At 38.5% G+C, this 19,684-nt stretch overlaps 2 protein-coding genes across 3 annotated transcripts in view; one reads left to right on the top strand and one right to left on the bottom strand.

Annotated features, from left to right (window-relative positions):
* Nucleotides 1–486: 486 nt before the first annotated feature.
* On the bottom strand, nt 487–7,516 carry LOC106923101 (IDNK gluconokinase). Of its 2 annotated transcripts, XM_088008814.1 has the most exons (6): nt 7,376–7,516; nt 6,546–6,606; nt 6,145–6,175; nt 5,953–6,039; nt 4,572–4,615; nt 487–1,659 (listed from the first exon to the last, which is right to left on the bottom strand). In XM_088008814.1, exons 2-6 carry the CDS (start codon nt 6,581–6,583, stop codon nt 1,314–1,316), a joined length of 546 nt encoding a protein of 181 aa, XP_087864940.1. In that variant the 5' UTR covers nt 6,584–6,606; nt 7,376–7,516; the 3' UTR covers nt 487–1,313. The 2 variants fall into 2 exon arrangements, with proteins under 2 accessions (XP_087864940.1, XP_014851456.1); XM_014995970.2 differs by having other exon boundaries at nt 5,953–6,175.
* A 49-nt stretch (nt 7,517–7,565) lies between these two features.
* frmd3 (FERM domain containing 3) overlaps nt 7,566–19,684 on the top strand; it is a 52,759-nt gene continuing 40,640 nt past the window's right edge. The window contains exon 1 of the mRNA XM_014995982.2: nt 7,566–8,455. Coding sequence (XP_014851468.1) covers nt 8,351–8,455 — 105 coding nt within the window. The 5' untranslated portion in view covers nt 7,566–8,350. The remainder of the gene's footprint in view (nt 8,456–19,684) is intronic.

Genomic DNA, 19,684 nt, shown 5'->3' with positions numbered 1-19,684 from the left:
ACGTATGGAATCTGTAAGAATTAAAGTTACTTACGTCGGACTCAATCAGCTCTGTGGTTAAACCAGGACGGATCAGGACATACGAGCATTAAACCTCAACAGGTTTGATTCAGATCTTTTGAGGTTTCAAACATTTTAACTGCACAGAATAACAAAGATTCCCCATTTTAGGCGGAAGGGGAAAAACTTTGCCTTTCTCAGCTTTAATACATGGACACAGATTAGGACGTTATCCTGAAGTAATACTAGAGTAAAGCTTCTTGGTGCTCATCTAAGGTAGAACGTTTCTTTAAAACTGGACTGGGCTTTAGAAAAACGGCAGCAAAAATCCCCCAAATCATCTGTACCAAGTCGGCAGACGCCTGAGGCTGAACCTGCTGCAAAGCCGAGAATCCCTCCAGCTAAACCTGGAAGGTTTCAGACAACCTATAGGTTTAACATTCATTCAACCAAGTCGTTTGTTTCTGGTAGGAAGTGGAGCAGACGTACCCAAAAGAATAAAACAAGTGTTTTTATTTGCACATTTGCATATAATAAAAAATAAATGTTTAATAATCAGCTCCCTTCTCAATAATCAAAGGCAAAATCTTTATAGGCATTACAGCAATCAAACTCTCCTTATAATTGCTGAGAGGCAGATTTTTTTCTATCTGAGCTCCAAATGTTTGAAAGTGGAAGGGCTCCTTGTCATCACCCTAATCTTCAGATCCCTTCACAGATTCCCAATCAGATTTAATCCAGTCGCTCTAAAAAGATTAAGATTACCTCCAGTGAGAAGAAACAAGTTGGCAAAATTAAAATATTACTTTAAACTTAAACCTGCCAGAGGTATGAATAATTTCAATCTTAACTTTGCATACATTTTAACGTTGTATAATCATGAAAACATTTTACTTCTGATCCTTTTACTTATTGTGAGAAAATCTTCAAGGAATGCACTTAGTGAGCAGGTATGTGATCATAAGGTAAACTTCTATCATCTTGTTGATTCCCAGAAAAAGACAATTTATTATAAAAAATATTATTTCTTTCGGGGAGAAAAACGCATATAACAACACACAGGAATACATTCTGGACTTCATTTGCTGAAAATGAAATAGGTTAAAAGAAGAGGAAAATGATCATAAAGAGTTATTGCTGTGTAGCAAATAATGTGCTTATTACTCGTATGAAACATTTAAGACATCTGGATTTGAGGGTCTTTTCAGGGCAATAAAGCAAAAGTTCAGTTCATTTACCCATGAAAAAATGGGTAAGAATCACTCAAGTAATTCACCGCGTACTGTTCAAATTCATTTGCCACGATTCCTGCTTCACAACTTCAGACTCTCAATGTGCTTCTCTACTTCCAGGATCATCTCGTTCCGGCTTTTCCTGATGTCCAGGGTGAGCGCGTTCTCCTCGTCTGACGGAGGCTCCAAAATATCAAACTGGGAGCGCAGCAGATCTGCCTTCATGTAATGTCCCTGTCGGGCCACCATCCTCTGGTGAATGAGATCGTAGTCGCCATGCAGGTAGAGGAAGAAGACCTCTGGAGAGGAGGGAAGTGAGGCGCTACTGGTCGGTGCCACCGCCGTGGCGCCGTGGAGGAGGATCTGCCGGTAGAGGCGCTTCAGAGCTGAACACGCTAAAAGAGCGTCTGAGCCTGAAGACCTTTCTCTGTGTCGGGAAAACATGAACAGAAATTTAAATATTGAAATGTCAGAGACTTCCCCTGATATACTGCATGGTTATTAATATTTTTAAAGTGAGGAATGAATTAAAATGTCAAAGTTTACTTTGGTCACAAAGCGACGGAGCGGATGGAGAAAAAAAGCAGCACAACGATGAGCAGGCGGTGGGAAAAAAAAAAAAAAAGGGCGTATGGGTGCCCAGGAGAAGCCGTCTTTGATGTCACCGGAGGCATTTTAACATCTTCACTTCTTCTCCTCACTCTCTCTCTCTCTAAATCTGCTTTTACTCCCCCAAACTCCCTTCCCAGTCGCTGCGGTTTTCAGCTTAATTTTCAAACCCATTTTTGATATTTTTTGATCTTTCTGAATATCAGTGTTGTGTTCAAGACCACCCAACCCGAGACCAAGACAAGACCAAGACCAGAGTGTATCGAGACCGAGACAAGACCAAGACTTTTGGGGTCTGAGACCAAGTCAAGACCAAGACCGAGGGGAGTCGAGACCGAGTCAAGACCAAGACCAGCGGCCCGCGCTACATGACACAATAAAATGTAAAATATGATCGAAATTGCTTCTCAAAATAATCTGAAAGATCCATATTACCATAAAACACCTAGATATTAAATACTTAATACATTTTACCAATATTAAATATTCCATTTATGTGCTAAAAAGTGTGGTCTCGTGCCATCCCTAAAAACATAACGCCCTGGGCATTTGCCCATATTGCTCATATAAGAAGCCACCACTGTTGCACCATTAAACATAGCAATTGAGGCAATGCCCTGACGGTAAATAACGCTCAACTACGAACACTGACCAAGGAGCAACAAGCAAGAAGTAACCAAACAGAAGGCGCTCATTGTGACTGTTTTCACTCTCTATCCCAGTACATGAAGCCAGGTAGTCTGACACCATGGCAGACATTACAGCTGCCACTTTGAACAAAAACAATCAAAGAGCAATGTGCATGCTCTGCGTGCTCTTTGGTTCTTGTGTTTTAGTTATTTGTTAATTTAAATATTAACGTACATAATAAAATAAAATAATGATGCAGTGTGTACACAGAGCATTACAAGAACAAAGAACGGGTGTTCTGTCAGGTCAGATCGTCATACGCTTAGCACAAACTCACGGTTTTCTGTCAGATCAGCCTACGTTGTCAGATAGTCGTACGCTTAGCTCAGACATGCATACGCTGTCATTACCATATTTTATTTAATCAGCAACATAGAATCAAGACGTAGATCATTATTAACAGTTATTAACAGTTGTATGGCATCCAGCTGCAGCCAGACCTGCTTTAAACACACTTTGAAACCACGACAACGCATGTATATCTATCTAGTTATCATATTATGTCATATTATGACAATTTAATTACTTATTTTTGTCATAACTTGTTGCGTATGCTGACAACTCCACTGACGGTCGGACTTAATGCGCATGCGCTGGCATGGTACTCACTGCATGTATGCTATTCTGACAGCGTATGGCTATGTGATAGAACACCGGCTATATCTGTCAGACACGTCATTACCATAAGATTTCATTTAATCAACAACATAGAATCATGACGTAGATCGTCATACACTTTGTTATTAACAGTTGAATGGCATCCTGACTTAGCGGTTAAGTGAGTTTTACACGGGCGCGTGTTGTAGCTGACTCCAGCTGCAGCCAGACCTGCTTTAAATACACTTTGAAACCATGACAACACATGTATATCTATATAGTTATCATTGAAAACAATTTAATGACTTATGTTCATCATAACTTGCTGTGTATGGTGAACTGACAACTCCTCTGACGGTCGGATTTCTTAATGCTTAATGCATGTATGCTATCCTGACAGCGTATGGCTATCTGATAGAACAACGGCTCTCAGTGACACTCCAGTCCTATCTAATAAGTAAAGAGCCGTGGAGAAGAATCGACTGTTTCTGAATGTCACCTCACTATATTGCAGACTTTTGGACATAGCGTTGTCCCATATATGCGACAAGTCAGTCTACACCTCCGCACAATAATTCAGCACAGTGAGTGATAACATTTTTCATCACAATGCTTACGTGTCTCTGTACAGCTAGCTTTGCTAACATCACGTTAACGGAGCTTACCTTCTTTGAGCTACTTTTCTAAGTGACAAAAAAAGTTAGACGTTGTCCCCACCGTCTGTGAAAGCGAAGCGCTGCTGAGTTAGCTGTGGCCATCGGATTTCTTACTATTTATGCAGCGCTACTATATTACTGACGATTAGACAAACATTTTCTGCCGCTGAGAGGAAACCACTGCGCATGTCATGGAGCGCCGCGCGCGAGTGAAAGGTGGGGAGGGGAGGAGGAGGGAGGGTGAAAGGTGGGGAGGGTGGGGGGAGTAACAGAAACACGTAGTTGCTTGGATTTTAATCGGTGCATTTTGCATCCACTGAAAACAAAGATGTTAACAAATAAAGTGGACAGAATGCTGTACGTTTAGTGATATTTTCACAGTTGCGGTCTTGACTGGTCTTGAAATAAAATGCCGAGTCCTCAGCGCCCGAGACCGAGACAAGACCGAGACCAAATGCGGTCGAGTCCGAGACGAGACCGAGACCATCAAAAAATGGTCTTAAGACCGGTCTTAAGACCAAGACCAACTTCGAGTACCACAACACTGCTGAATATTTTTATGTCTGCTTCTTCCTACCTCACCGCTATGCTTTTGAGATTTGTAAAACTGAATCTGGCTTGCTTCCATCAGTAGAAATATCAGGTATTTCATTGCTGCATACAATAGTCCAAAGAGTCTATAACGTTAAGGATGCAGTTAGATTTGATCTAAAATATGTTAGTAGTAGTACGGGTGTGAACCGATGTCATAAAAGAGAATATTTGTGAGTCTCTGTGTGGTTCTCACCTCTCAATGACTTCATGTAGTCTGAGAAGCCAAGGAAGTCTGTCCTGAAAGACAAGAAATAATAAATTAAGATGTTTTCAGTTCAATGCCGTAGATGCTGAGGTAATAAATATAAATCCTAAACATATTTTAAGAAAAAATGGGTTAGTTATTTTATGTAATTAGGTCAGATATTAGGTAAAAAGTCTGAGAACTTTTACAGTGCCAGACAGATTGTTTTTTTTGTAAGCAAATTGAAAACAAGTAATATTCCTTTGAGAACTAAGAAATAAAATTAACTTATGTAACATCTGTAACTGTAAAGCAGCAGAAATCTCAATACGTTCATTCACACTAAGGGCTCGTTTTAAAGACACTCCAACACATAAAACTTGTTTAGGTGATGTTAATAAAACTCAAGCAAACAAATCAGGCAGAGACAGTGAGATCTGAGATCAGTGAGCTCCATAACAGAGTCTCACACCTTTAGGTCCTGGCTTCGACTCATTTTGTTTATGCCAGCCTCATTCTGCCAACTAACACCAGAATGAAAGGCTTGTTGTCACGAAAGCCTGACAGTAATCCTTTATTTACATTTCTGCTTTGCTCCATCATTTAATCTCAATCTGCCAACTGTTGACTGTCACTGAATCATGGCGGCATGTGTTGGACGGAGGTATTCCTCCGCAGCCTTCAGAGTAAACCTCTGCGTGGGAGGTTATCATCTGTCACCAAACAGCAAAATGGCGCCAAATGCTGCCAGATTCTCTCTGCCGGGAAGGAAAGAAGAACGGACACAAAGAAAAAAGGAGAATATGACAGGAGGGGTGGGGGAAGGAGACAATGGCGAGAGGATTCTTTCTTTCGACTCAAAGAATAAAGTATTATAAGACTGTGGGGCGTTTCACTGAAGCAGAGAAGCAATGGAAACGGGGTGGTCGTTTTATGATGTCGTAAGAGTAGGGAAAATATATATAAATACTGGTTATAAGCCATAACGTCAATATTAATATCTGCAGTTGGCCCAAATATCTTATAACGGTGCATCCAGAGTTTTATGAAATGGGTAGAAGAGCCATAGAGAAAGCGTGATTCAGTTGTCAATCCAGTTGTCAAGCTTTGTTGTGGTTTAGGAGAATAATTTAATCGTGAACTGAACTCTGGTAATGATTTACACGTTAACTAAAGCTGACATGAAAACCTACAGGACATTGTTTGTGTGGAAACATTTGTAGCAAGGTATACACTGTTGTCGTGTTATTATACCATTTTAATTGTGTTGTCCTGACAAAGCTACAGAGCTCCCCAATGTTTATGACAAAATCAGTTTCTGTAACTGACGGGTGTAATAAAAAAAAAAAAAAATGCACACAAACACACGTGTGCAGACTCCTGGGCTGACCTGGTCTGTGAGCGGTTCTCCACGAGCCATCTTCTCAATGTTCTCCTGCGGGTGGAAGTTGTCGCCTTCATAGAAGGGCCAGCCAAGCTGAGGAGAACCATGCATGACAAGGTCAGTATAAATGTCCTTCCGTATGAACATAACGCCAGCAGAGAGTGTTGTGTTTGGGTAGTGAGCCGTCCAAGTTTTTACCCTTTCAGAAAGGAATGTCCCCAAACTGGTTCTGTTTTCCCAAAAAAAAAAAAAAAGAAAAAAACAAGAAAGAAAAACAGACAAAAATGAGCTAACTTATTAAACTAATGTTCACAATACTTTTCTGTATTAGGCAGACAAATAACTGCTGGAAATCAGACAGTGCAACGTTAATAACCCTAATTTCAGAATGGTGGAAAATACAGAAAATACTGAATTGAAAATACAGTCATCCTGTTTTCAGGGTGGAGTGATTTGAAGTGAATGACAATACTTCAAATAAAGGTTGGATTATTTATTAAATGTATCACTCCATAAGCTACTTTGTTATATTCATGTATCAAAAATCACAGATTTTTAAAGAACAATAGTTAGTGAACCCTATAAGAACACATACGTACTTTCCACAACCCGAGACTCCCATTATGACGTAGATCATTTTGTCTGTGACGTTCAGAAGTGCTAAAACAAATGATACAACAAATCAAATATTGCATAATCAAGTGTAGAAGGTTACAGATCCTTCTAGCAACCAAATTAATACCACAGTTTTAAAATGAATATATTTTTTTTATTGAAGTAACATTTTCTTACACTGAAAAGAAAAAAAAAATCAGAATAGTTTTATATAAAATCAGTGGTTCCTCAGTCATTGCTACACTTAACTGCAAAATAAATGAAACTATTTTTACGCTATATTTAACTTTTTTAAATTGATCAGCTTGTCTAGAAAATGTCTAGTAAAACCATGCTCTTATGTTGTGGTATTAATATGTAAAGCCACAAATGCCAATTTCAAGGTCAAATATGTGGAAAATGATCTCATGCCCACTGTAAAGTATGGTGGAGGATTTGTGGTGCTGAGGGCCTGTTTTGGTTTTAAAGTACCTTGGTAGAAGAGCAATGTATCATGAACTCTTTTAAATACTTTTGAATAATAAATCATATTAAAGTCTGTAGGATGAGTAGAAGAGAAGGAAGAATATGACTGTTAGAGAGAAAAAGTCCCCCACTTGTTATTCTCCAGGCTTGTGAAATGTTAACACTGAATGATGTCCTGTTGTAAAAAGTGCTGACAGAAGGGGTAGCTACCCGTAACTGCGATGTAAAACTGTCCTATTTTTTTAGTGTAGGATTCTCCAACAACATAAAATGCTGCCGAAATTAGTTCAAGGCTTTTTATGCATCTTTGCAAGCGGTCCAAACAACTGCACACTGTACACCGACTCACCGTTAGCCTACAGTGACTGAACAGGTGCTGTTTCCGTAGCTTCTGTCGCAACAGCAAAACAATAAATGGAGAAACCCTGCTGACAAACGGCCCACTTTATTTGTTAGTGTCTGTAAAACTCTCTGAGAGGGTACAACGACTCAGGACTCAGCAAAATAACCCAGCAAACGCATTACTGCAGCTCCGAAAGCGCTTGGACCGTGGCCACGAGTTGTTTTGATACGTAATGACGCACGCCGCTTACGTTGACAATTTAAAGGTACAGGGTCCTCGACTCGCGTTACATCAAAATAAAGAGGGGCGTCTAAGCTGGCCTTGACGTCATTATTGCGGGCAATTTAGGGAGTTTGGACCAGAAAGGCTTAAAATAAAATAAAATGTAAGAATACATGTAAATTAAGTAATTAATTATTAATATTGTATTATTGTTTTATTCTATAAAATATATGTGATTGCACTTAATTACAAAGAAATATATAATCACATTATATAAAGAGAGCTATTTAGAATATTGTTTGGAAATCTGAGTGCAGCTGTCAGATTTTACTGCAGCGAATTCACCTTAATCGTCAGCATAAACAAAGTGATGGAGCTGAAATTTGATGGACACACACAGCGGAAGCAGGGTTAAACCAGACGGAGAGAGAGTGAGAGAGTGAGGGAGGGGAGAAAAGCCATCATCTCTCCTGGAGATCAATAAGCGGGCCACACAGAGAGCAGACGGATACAAGCCTTCCTCCCTCCCGCTCTGTCGCATCCATCCATTCTCTTATCCATCCATCTATCCATTCATCCATCCACCCATTCATCTCCAAGGGCGGCTCAAGGGGTGACGAGACCAGACGGACACATGTTATGCCGTGCGTAAAGCGTGACCCCTCCGTGTGTTTTTTACACGTTTTTTTTTTTTTTTTTTGCTCTGTTTCGCACTTGGAGACACTGACATGAGGAGCTGAAACCGACACCGACCCAACAATGAAAATGCTCCGGTTTCGCAGCCCCAGCATCCGCTCCTTGGACCAGGAGGTCCTCTGCACGATCCGATTACTGGACGACTCCGAGATCTCCTGCACCATCCAGGTAGAGGAATGAAAACCTTGTTGATATTACTATTAATTTTATTTGTACACAGAGACAAGAGGCAAAATAAGACTGTAACAGTCTACCCTCATGGTGAACACTATCATGATGTTTACTTGGAGGAACAGCATTTGCGCGCATCCTTCCTGCAGTTTGCATGCCGTAATTTACTGTGGACTGGTTCTCTTTGCTCTACATACTAAAGGGAGACATGCATTTGTTATGAGAAATATTAATGTGAGTCACAGTGAGAGAAGTTATAATGAACTTTGCTTCATCGTCAAAAAAGACACGATGGAGCTCCATGGGCTTGGTGGGGAATATGGTAAATATTTAAGGGTTGTTCATTTAAAATATCCAAATAAAGTTGGATTAGTGGAAGATTGATGTTGGTGTCTACTTCTGTGATTTAGGCACCCATAGATGCGATACATTTTACTACTAAAACTAAGAAAGTGATCATAAAGCTCTCAGAAGAAATGAATTTTGCTTTGTTTTGTTTTAAGTTAAAAATCTTTGGATTTGATTTATTTTATATTTCTCTCCTACTAAAGTTATATGGATCTCATCTGAGTTTATTTCCAGTTTATTTCCATTCTAAATGCAGCTGCTTGTGGCGTCTGAGAGTTCACAAGATTTGTATGTAATTTGACTCAATTTCTTACCTGCTACTGCTGTACACTTCCACTAATTTAGCTGTTAATCATGAAAGATAATCATCAGTATGAAAGCATTCAAGCGAATTAAGGTGTGGCCAGTGATAGTATTTAGTTTCAGGTTGCAGTATGTTCCAGAACTGCAGCTTTTATCTCCAGCTGAGATCAGGGGTTTTTATCCTTAAGTCTGGTTATTAGCTGGTAACAAACACTGGTGCTTACAAGTTTACATACATTCATCATAAGCATAAATGTCATAAATTTTGTAATTGTACTTATTTCCTTAAGTTGCTTTTCATAGCTGGAATGATTCAACAATATAAAACATAAGAAAACAAAAGTTGGGTGTACAAGTTTGAATTTTTCATGAATTTTCTCTAATCACAGATTGGTTGAAATTATACACATATCAAATTGCATGCAGAAATATCCCAACTATTATTTGATCAAATGTCTGCAGAAAAAACATGCACTGTGTGTAGCTATCAGCCTTCTGACTTAATTCTGCCTGGATATTTGTCGTCTCTTCTTACCAAAAATGGTAGAACAATTGCTTTTTTTGTTGTTGTTTTTGTCTGGCAGAGTTTTCTTGAGTTTGAAGTTATTCCAGAAGCTTAGTGTTAGTCTTTTTTGTTAATTCAGAAACTATCTTTGATGTGTCTGTGTTTAAATTATGACAAGCAGTCATTTTATGATTAATCCAAACCAAACATAAGTTCATTTTACATCACATTGCCTGCTGATTGAGAAAGAAGCACCTGCTCCAAAATTGACATCTCGGTTTAAATTGGACAAAAAAGCTTCTGGTCAGAGAACACAAATAGACTGATTGTAGGAGTCAGCACTGTATCAGCTGTCATCCATGGTGGTGGAAGTGTCATGCTGTGGGATCTGATTTCAGCTACTTGTACATTGTACAAAGTGAATGTAATAATGAAGATGAAGAGCTTCCTCCAAATCATTCACCCTTACATCAAATTTACAGCTAGTTAAAACAAGACACAACAGGATGTTTCAGCAGCAGAACTAAATAATTAAAATTGGTTGTGGGACAGATATAGCAGGCTACAACATTTTAAAAGAAAGTCTGTCAGCACTGCCTAGAGCAGCTGCCAAATATCCTGACAGAATTTTGCCAGTGGAGCTTTTTGATGGCTGAAGAAAGCATGCAGTTGATGTACAGCTTACTAAATGACATTTATGCAAATAGTAGCCAGTAGGAATGCATATTTTTCAGCCTGCATGAATAACTTTCCGTACAAGTAACAGACAAATGGGATCTAAAACGTGGCTGAAAAACTAAGAGAAAAATTGTTGAGGGTATTAACGTATAGGCCCTCAACATTTATCTAAAGTTTTGTGAAACTGAAAAACTTCCATGAAAGTGCATGCTGCTGGTTGATGTTTCCAGATCTCTTGGCGCAGTTGCGTATTTTTATTTTTTTGTAAACGGCTCAATCTGTAAGTGCAGCACTTTGTCTCAGAAGTAGTTGCCAACATCAGCATTGTTGTTTCACTCCGGATGACTAAACAGCCTCGCTCCGTGTCCTGCTAACCATCTTTGTGATACTCTGCATGTACCCAATCAATGATTAAAAAAAACAGCATTTCATGCACAAACAGAAATGGACGGAGCAGAATGTGACACGGATTTTGGTGTTCACAAACCACCAAAACACTTGTGTGTTTGTCTCTTTGAATACTCAGAAACGTACTAAGGTGCGTGTTCGCATCAGAAAACATGAAAGTGTGGACTTTCACCAGGAGATGCTGAAATGCACTCTGAAATGGGTCTTAGGGCTTTTAACCAGCATTTGTCTGAATTATCAAGAAATGGACATGTACGTTTCTAGCTGACTGCATTTTCCTGGGCTTTCTTTAATGGCTTTGTGTTCCAGTGCTAAGCTGCTCCTTCCTACATATTTCATGACATCCTGATCTCGTCACAGTACACTTCTGCAGCTCAACAGCACTTCTCTTCTTTCTATTGTGTAAAGACTATCGGCTCTGGAATTAGTTTTCCTTTTTCTCCACAGTGTCATCATCTGTCTTATTTTATATATTCTGCTGTGCTGTGTATGTAGGTCAGGATAAAATATCAGTGGGAGCGCTAGATTAAACAGATGGAATCAGAAGAATCGGATGAGATTTAGCATTTTGAAAATTGTGCGTGGAGTGAGTCTGACTTGTTCACTCCAATTTTCAGACTTAGAAATATTGGACCAAACTGGTTTTCTACTGCGATGTCCAGTCAGATGGGACTGGAGATTGTACAAAAACGTGGCTTGAGCTGCTGGGTGACTTATACCAAAAGTGGTATTTGAATCGAAATTTTTACTTCCATCTAAATCCAGCAGATAATTTAAAAGCTTTTTAAGGCTTTTAGAGATTTTTAGATCTTCTAGTCAAAAAAAAAACAAAAAACTGAACTTAAGAGTCATCATATTCAGACCAGCATAAAAACTACAGCAATGTTTTTATTTTATTTTGAATATCTTAAAAATAACTAGTCTAAAAGAACTTTTAGATAGGATATTATGATACTGAAAATGGCTTGAAAGAGGCAGGCTTGTAGTTAACGGAAAACATGTGGTTTTTATATTTATCTTCAAATGCAACAGTTATTATAATTAACTGAATATTATTAAATCTGAAGGTTTTTTTTGACACAGAGTCCTATCTACTCTGTTTAGAAAACTTTAATACAATCATAAACAGCTTATTTTGCCAGCCAATATATCTGTGGCGGAAAGGAAAATGTCAAGTAAGATTTTTGACTTAAATAGACATTTTTCCCAACATATTACTTACTTACACACAAATTGCAGAAGAATCAAGCTTGAATCCTTGTGTAATTTATTTATTTATGTAATCTTGTATTCAAACCTCTATGAATACAAGTTTGAATACAAGATTGAAGGAATTTCAACTGGTGTTTCACGTGACTGACGGCAGACGCTCTGGGTTGGATTTCTGGCCCTTTGCTGCATGTTCTCTGTTTCTCTTCCCACTGTTCCTCTTTTCTAGTTAGTAATGAGTAAAAGACACCAGTCCTACAAAACCTTGAAAAAGAAATGAAGTGAAATGAAATAAAGCATGTTCTTAACAGGATTACCAAGCAGTGTCAGAAGGAAGGAAGGAAAGAGAAGAGCTTGTCTTGTTTTATTAGATTACGGTTAGAATAACACAAAAGTTTAAATCTGTTACTCATGCCCAGGTGAAGCGTCCTACCACCGTCTCTTCATACTTTCACAGTTATGCGCTATTCACTTCAGCAAGTTTTATTTTATTTAAAGTCAGTTTACTTATGTTTTCTTCTTATTAAGTTAAAATGTATTTTAAGGTATGCTTGTGTCAAAGTTGCTTGGTATCTATGGATTTTTGGGCCATTGCTCTTGACTGAATTGGAGAAACTGAGTCAGATTTGCAGCCAGCCTTGCTCATGCATAACTTTTCAGCTCTGCGGGACTGAGATCAGGGCTTTGTGATGGCAACTCCAAAAAAAAATGCTTTGGATCATTAACCAGTTATAAGAGCAGTTTGTGCTCAAGGTTTGACTTCCTGGCTGAAGTTTTGGCATGTTGCTTTAATATTTCCTCATAACATTCTCTCTTCTTGATGTTTGTTTTGTAAAGTGTGCCAGCCTTTCTCCTGTAGAAAATCACCTCCACTTTATATGATGTTGTTACCTTCATACTTCAAAGTTAGAACAGGGTTCTTCATTTTTCATGGTCACCAGTAGCCATTATGGTAAAATATTTACAGTTTAGTTTCATGTTTCCAGACATTAAGGTTTGTATAAACCGTAGTCCAATTTTTTTTTCTCTTTCTATGAGCCAATTACTTCTTCCTCACTGAATGGCCTTCCAAAATACCGGACTCCTTTAACTTGGGTCAATGACAGACACTCTTTTACCATTTTTCATTGAACCACGTTGTTTTCTTGAACTCAGAGCCCTTCTCTGTCCTGAACAGTATGTGAGGGTTAAACATTCCTATGAATTTTATGGATATAAATCATGGCGGTTATATAAATGGGCTTAAAACAAGAGAAGCTTAGTCTGATTTAATTTTAGAACATGACAGAAAGTGTTATGTTTCCTTCAGTCAATGTAAACATCTGCTTCCAAATGTATGTTTGTGGTCAGAGCTTAATAGTAAGACAGATAGGAAGTCTGAGGAGATGTGTGTGTGTTTATGTGTGTGTTTGTTCATGCATAGTGTGTGTTCCTCATGTTTGTGTTGTGGCCGTGTTCGGTCAAACCCGCTGCAGGAGAGACATGTCAAGATCAATACACTCTGACCTCCTCTCATTTCACCCCCTCCTTCACTCTCACTCCCTTTCTTCTCATCCTCCCATCTGTCCCTTCAGTGTCTTCTTCTACTTTATTCTCTTTCGCTCCCCCCCCCACTTCTCCTCTGCTCCACTTCCAGCTTCATCCCCGTCAGACCACCGTTTTCTGCTCAATTATCTATCCTTTTGCTGCCTCGCTCTCTCCTGCTTCTCTGTGACACATCATGTTTAATTAAGGAAGATCACTGTTCTTCATGAGGCCAGCATCAGTCAGCTGTCAGTGATAAAAGTGTGTTTGTGTGTGTGTGTGTGTTGTTTGAGGACAAGCGAAGCTCTAAAAGCAATCAAAGTTATTCCATAAAGACCTTAATTCACCGTGGAAGAGATGATTGGATTTCAGTGTGTCAACTTTAAAATTATAATCTGAGATGAGTCAGCAATAAATTATAAACGCAGTTTATTTAAGGAATCATTAAGATGATAGAATCGCGTCATGCTATCTCTGCAGTTTGGGCAAAGAGATGTGTGTTTGTGAACAAACCCAACACTCAGCGCTTGTTTCAGCTTGCAGGCATTATTTGAAGCAATTTATAAATAGCATCAGTTTTCTATTCTTATCCCACTCGCCGGCATCTCTTTGATGTTTTGCCCAAGATGACTAAAGAGAAATAATCCTTTCTGTGACTGCTGCTCGCGAAACAACAGGAAGCAGCAAGAGATCAGGCGGCACCGTATAATTAAGGAAGCGACTTGTCAACAGAAGCACAAGTGGGCACAAAACTTAAAAGGCTGATAAGAGATAATGTGGGTTATATGTATATTGTAGCTGGGAGAGAGTGGCACTGAAAATCGACACCATGAAGGAAAGGAAGAGGAAATGTGATGGCGTGGCTGTGGAAAAAAAGATTAAGTAGATTAAAACATCAAACGGATTCAAAATGAGGCCGCGCCAGCTCACAGTTTTTTTTTTCCTTTTTTTTGTAATGGAAGACGGGCAGGAAAAGAATAAACATAAAAAATAAAAACATGTAAAATAAAAACTGTTTAAATTGCCATCAAAGAATAAAAAAGCTCAGTGTAAAAAAATAGCAGAAGGAGGCAGGTGTCATTAGGGTCCATTTACAAAAACCAGTTTCTTTTGAGACTCTAATATGAGCTACAGCGCATCAACTTTAATGAAGTAGTCTTTTAATGTAGTAATTAACTCGTTGCAGAGATTAAATGTGTTTAAAAACAAATTTTTTCAAATGTAGAAGGTACTCAATCGTGTAGTTTATCGTGCTTTTTGCAGTGTTTTGTATTGTTGTCATATTTCGCGAAGGAGACAAAATGGTTTCACGACCTTTGCGCTTTCTTATAACCACATATTTTGGACCTAAAGTCTCTAAATTACAGAACAAACACTTAGGAACTGCAAAAAACACAGAGTGATATGAAACATGATTTACTTCTTTACAGTTTTTTTTCTTCTCTCATTTTGTCAAACACACTTTGGGCCATCAAACCAATTCTAGCATCAGACAAAGAGTTTTGAAATTATTATTTGCACAAGTAAGGGGGGAAAGAAGAATACCATCAGCATCAGAAAGAGGATTTTTTTCCATACATGTTCAAACAAAGGAAATCTGAAGGACAAATTGTTTTCAGAGCACTTATTTTGTCCCTTTATCTAGATTAAAGCACAAACATTTTCTTTTTGCATGTGACAAACCTACATACAAGGAGAGGGAATAATTTTCTTCTACCCCAACAAAAAAAAGTTCCTAATAACCTAATGGTATACAACATATCTTTTTTTTTTTTTTATCTTTTTTTTTCACACAGTTCCTCCTTTGCGTGGGCATAGTTTTGAAATGGCTGGAAATAAAAAGTGCTTCATGCGTTCAGTCAGTGCTGCATCTGCAGTCGTGTTGGTATCGTCACACTGTGTTCAATTTCCAGTTTTGCAGAGAGAGGCGATGTTCCATTAAATGTGAACGGCTTCAGCTTCATATTTCATAATTTATAGCTCTTCCTGTGAGCAGATTAGCTTGTGTGCACAGCCATGAGATTCAGCGTTTGGAGCCGCAAACAACATGCTTTTACAAAAGCACACGTGTGGGTTCATTTGTGCAAGCCTTTGAGCTTATGCTGTGTGTAAATATGAGCATCTTCAGAACATGACAGGCAATGAAAAGGTCATTGGTTTCTTTCCCTGCACTCTGGGACAAGGTCACTGTTATCGCTCAAAGGGATGTAGAGAGTTGCCAGCAAAATGGCAATTAATTTAAAGTAGATTTAATTTAATTGTTTAAATGTAAAACCTAATGTTTTAAATGTCAACCAAGGATGTTCTTTTAAATCCTAATAGGTATGCCAGATTTTCTATGCATCGATCTTCAATACCTGGTTCATCCATTCAGGATTGCAGGGGCTCTGGTACATATCAACTGTACCACAGGTTAAAGTTTATTGTGATTTGAGACAAACACACTAATATGAAAGAAAAGTTTAGAGTCAACCTTACATGCATATTTTAGTTCTCAAGAAATGAGAGTCCTTACAGAAAATCCATACATGTATGGAAAGAACATGCAAACTCAACAAACTCAACAAATGTAATTCACAGCTTCTCACTGTGAATAAAACCCAGGAACATCTCCCTGTAAACTATTCAGTGCTTTGTGTTGCCGCCTGGCCAAGTTGTACCAAATACATTTGTACATGTTACACAGACAGAAAAATAATCTGTCAGAAATGGAGACAGCAATGGACTCGAACATACAGCCCACAAAGAGCTGATTTTGAGCAAAGAATATCCCAGTGTTACAATGGTCTAGTCAAAGTCCAAACCAAAATCAAATAAAAAAATCGGGATGTGAAAATTGCTTTTTCATAATCGCTCAATCCAATGTATTAATAATTTTTTTTTCTTCCTCTTCACAATCATGCACCACTTGTAGTTGGTCTGTCACATAAAATCCCAATAAAATATTTTGAGGATTTTATTCATAACTAAAAAAAGAGTAAAGGTTACAAATTCTGTTGAAATGCAAAACCGAGAAAAAAAATTGAATAAAGCCTGTACAGTAAATACAAGACCAAACTAAAACAAAAGACAATGTGTACTTGTAAAAAAGAAGTAAAAAGTACACACAGTTCTCATCCCAAAAACCTGTGATCCCTTTACCTCAGCTCTTATTATGCGCACTGAAACACTCCACTGCTTTTCCAGCAGCCCACTCCACGTCCAGCCCATCGATTTGTCTCTGTTATATCCTCATCAAGGCCCCAAATCGATCTGTTCATTGGCTTTAAGCCTAATGTGTTTGGTGGCTTTAGATATATTGGCACTCTTAACAGTAGGACAAGAATGTTGCCACACTTGCAGAAAAGACTGCTCGTATATTCCAATACCTAATTGGGGAAAAGCTTGGCAAATGGGTCCAATTCCATTTTTAATCTTGTTTTTCCCCTGCAGACCAGCAGCAGTGAACGTATACATAAATATAAATCAGTTTGGTATTCATCTCTTTTAGTTGCTACACTCTAAATTACTTTGCATTCAGTATTAAACAGGACATATCCCTGTATTTAAACACTTACTCTCTTTTCTCTCCCCTCTGATTCAATTCCTACGGGGTTTGCAGACACGAACGCAAACCCCACTCGGCAGGAATTTTACACTTACTCTCTCAAAGCGTGTCAGCTCGGCCAATTAGGTTCGGCGTGTCATGAAATGAACTGTGTAGCAGTCGATAAGGAGCACTCATAATTGAGCTGGCATGCAAAATGATTAAATAACAAGTAGTGCTTAACTGGGGCAAGGCACCCTGCCAGTGTAGGAGTTCTTGTGGTCACTAAGTCTGGATCTGGTCAAAGAAATATATTTCAGCTCTGTTAGATGGCTGCAGTTAAATTGTGTTTTTAATCAACATCATTTACATTTATCTAAGAAAAAGCTGTTGAAGGGTCCAGGTGCTCTTTTTTTTGAATATGCACAGCATCTCAGTAGCATCACTCCTTCATTTATTCATATACAGCGTAAGGGGTGTCTGCAGCTCGATGTCTCCGCTGTCTCCTCAGCTAATTGAAGGTGTATGAATCACTGACTTTAAAGGTTGTGTATGCAAACAGCATTTATCCTTTCTGCACAACTGAGCGTTAGCAGACTGACAGGCTGTTGCTGAAAAACTCATTTGACGAACCAATCAGAGAGAAAATGAAGTACTGCTGAAAGTTTGAAGCTGTAAAAGTGTATTTTTTTAATGCCATGAAGTGGGTATGTTTTAAGTATTAAAACTGATTTTAATAAAGACACCTGAAATGAATAAACAATTTTTCAATTAGATAGACCCTCAGCAAACTCTTGCTATTGTGTAACTGATGCCAATGAGGAAGTGACTGGACAAGTTTAAATTTCATGAGCGCTAGAACAGAAGTCATGTTCACCATAAACTAAATAAACATCATTTTGGTAAAAAGTGAACCTCATGCCAGATGTGAAGTATAGAGATGGAGGTGTCATGATGTGGGACAGCAACACCTGATCAGCTCATCATAAAATAAAATGTATCAGGGGGAGCTTGAGAAAAATGTGAGATCATGTATACAAAAATAAATACAACAGAACTGGGCCTGTAATATTACAATGATCCAAAACACACCAGTAAACTGATTGAGAATTTTGAAAAAGATTATTTAGGACAAGCCAGGAATAGCACAAAAGACAAAAATCATAAATGTGTCCACTTCTTCAGGATGGAATAAATTACATTTTACTGCATCACATTTTCCTTTTTTTCCTTATATGATCAGTGGATCATTGTTGATGCCCCCTAGTGGTCAATACATTGTTAGCAGCAAAATCAAAAGGGTCAGGTTTTAGCTACTTCAAGCACTATGGATGCTGAGGTGAGTGATTCTTCATCATTGCAGACAGGATGTCTGCATAGTGTAACATGAGACATTGGCAATTGACTTTTTTGTATCTCAGGTAAATTTTGTTGTACTGGAGATCAGAAATGGAAATGGCATTTTTAAGGTTTAGTTCTAATTTTACTAACCTTTTAGTACGAAGGTTCGATCGCAGTCATGCTGGTGCATCAGATTACAAAAGGTTTAGTATCAGAGGCATGGAAATGTGATGCATTTATTTTTACATATGACCAAAATTCAGGACAAAGATGCAGCTGTGTGAGATGTAGGACAGAAAGAGCTAACAAAGAAACAGCAGAAGCTTCTGAAAATCTCACCTCAGAAATATGCTTCCCCTTCGTTCTTTGTGTTGTTCTTGGTTTTTTGCCTATTTTGGCCGATTTTTTTTGGCAGATTAGCTTTGTGAATCAATCATTTACGTACAAAGAAATTACATTAAAGGTATAATGTTGCATTTTTTTCTAGTCAAACAAAAGTCGAGCACCAAGTTTAGTTTAGATCCTTGGATTTTGTCAGATGTTTTCTTATGTTGACAATACGTTTTGACAAAAATGATCAATAAATAATTGTTAGTTTATTTTTATAATTGTGGCCGAGCTGCTAAAAGTTTTTCCTCCTAATCCTACGTTGTGTGTGCATGGCTTTCTTTGAGTGATCTGACTTTCTTTGCCAAACCAGAAAACTGCATGTATGAGTAAGTCGGTGAATTTAGGAGCGAGTGTGTGGATGGATGGTTGTTTGTCTTATGCATTCCTGCGATTGCCTCCTTCTTGAGCAGGACAGAAAAGGGATGACTGTTGCATTTTTCTTATGCTTTTAGAAGAGTTGTTGCTCACTTGTTGGCCATCATGTGGACTCTGCTGGCCGTGACAGCGCTGTTTTACACGAGCAAGAAAAAAAACTACAGAGTGGATTTGGACCCAACCGATGTCAAAGTGCACTTTGCCTTTGCTAAGCTGAACACACTCGTCGCTGCTGCTGTGTTTAAAGTGTGTGTGTGTGTGTGTGTGTGTGTGTGTGTGTGTGTGTGTGGGGGGGTGTGTGTGTGTGTGTGTGTGTGAGTGGTTTGGGAGAGACAGCACTTTGCTGTCATTAGGTGAGATCATGTAAAGACAGTATGACCGGGTTAATTTTTAATGTCCAGCCTTTGGAAATATAAAATATGCATCCAGCCCTTGTTGGACATGACATAGACTCTTTACATCTCTCTTCCACACTTTGTCTCTTTCTCTGCCTCACTAGTCAACCTTCCTGTCTCTCTGTTATATACTTTCTTTTTTTATCCATGGTTTGCTTTCCCTCTCTTTCAGCCTCTCAGCGTGTATGGCCTTGTTTCACTCTGTCTGGTCGGGTTTTCTCTCT

This window comes from Poecilia mexicana, unplaced genomic scaffold (genome assembly GCF_051168715.1).
Source record: "Poecilia mexicana isolate PSO_F unplaced genomic scaffold, ASM5116871v1 scaffold_9, whole genome shotgun sequence".
In the NCBI taxonomy this organism is placed as follows: Eukaryota; Metazoa; Chordata; class Actinopteri; order Cyprinodontiformes; family Poeciliidae; genus Poecilia; species Poecilia mexicana.
The sequence above is the reverse complement of the archived record's forward strand: the minus strand, read 5'-3'. Positions and strand labels throughout refer to the sequence as shown.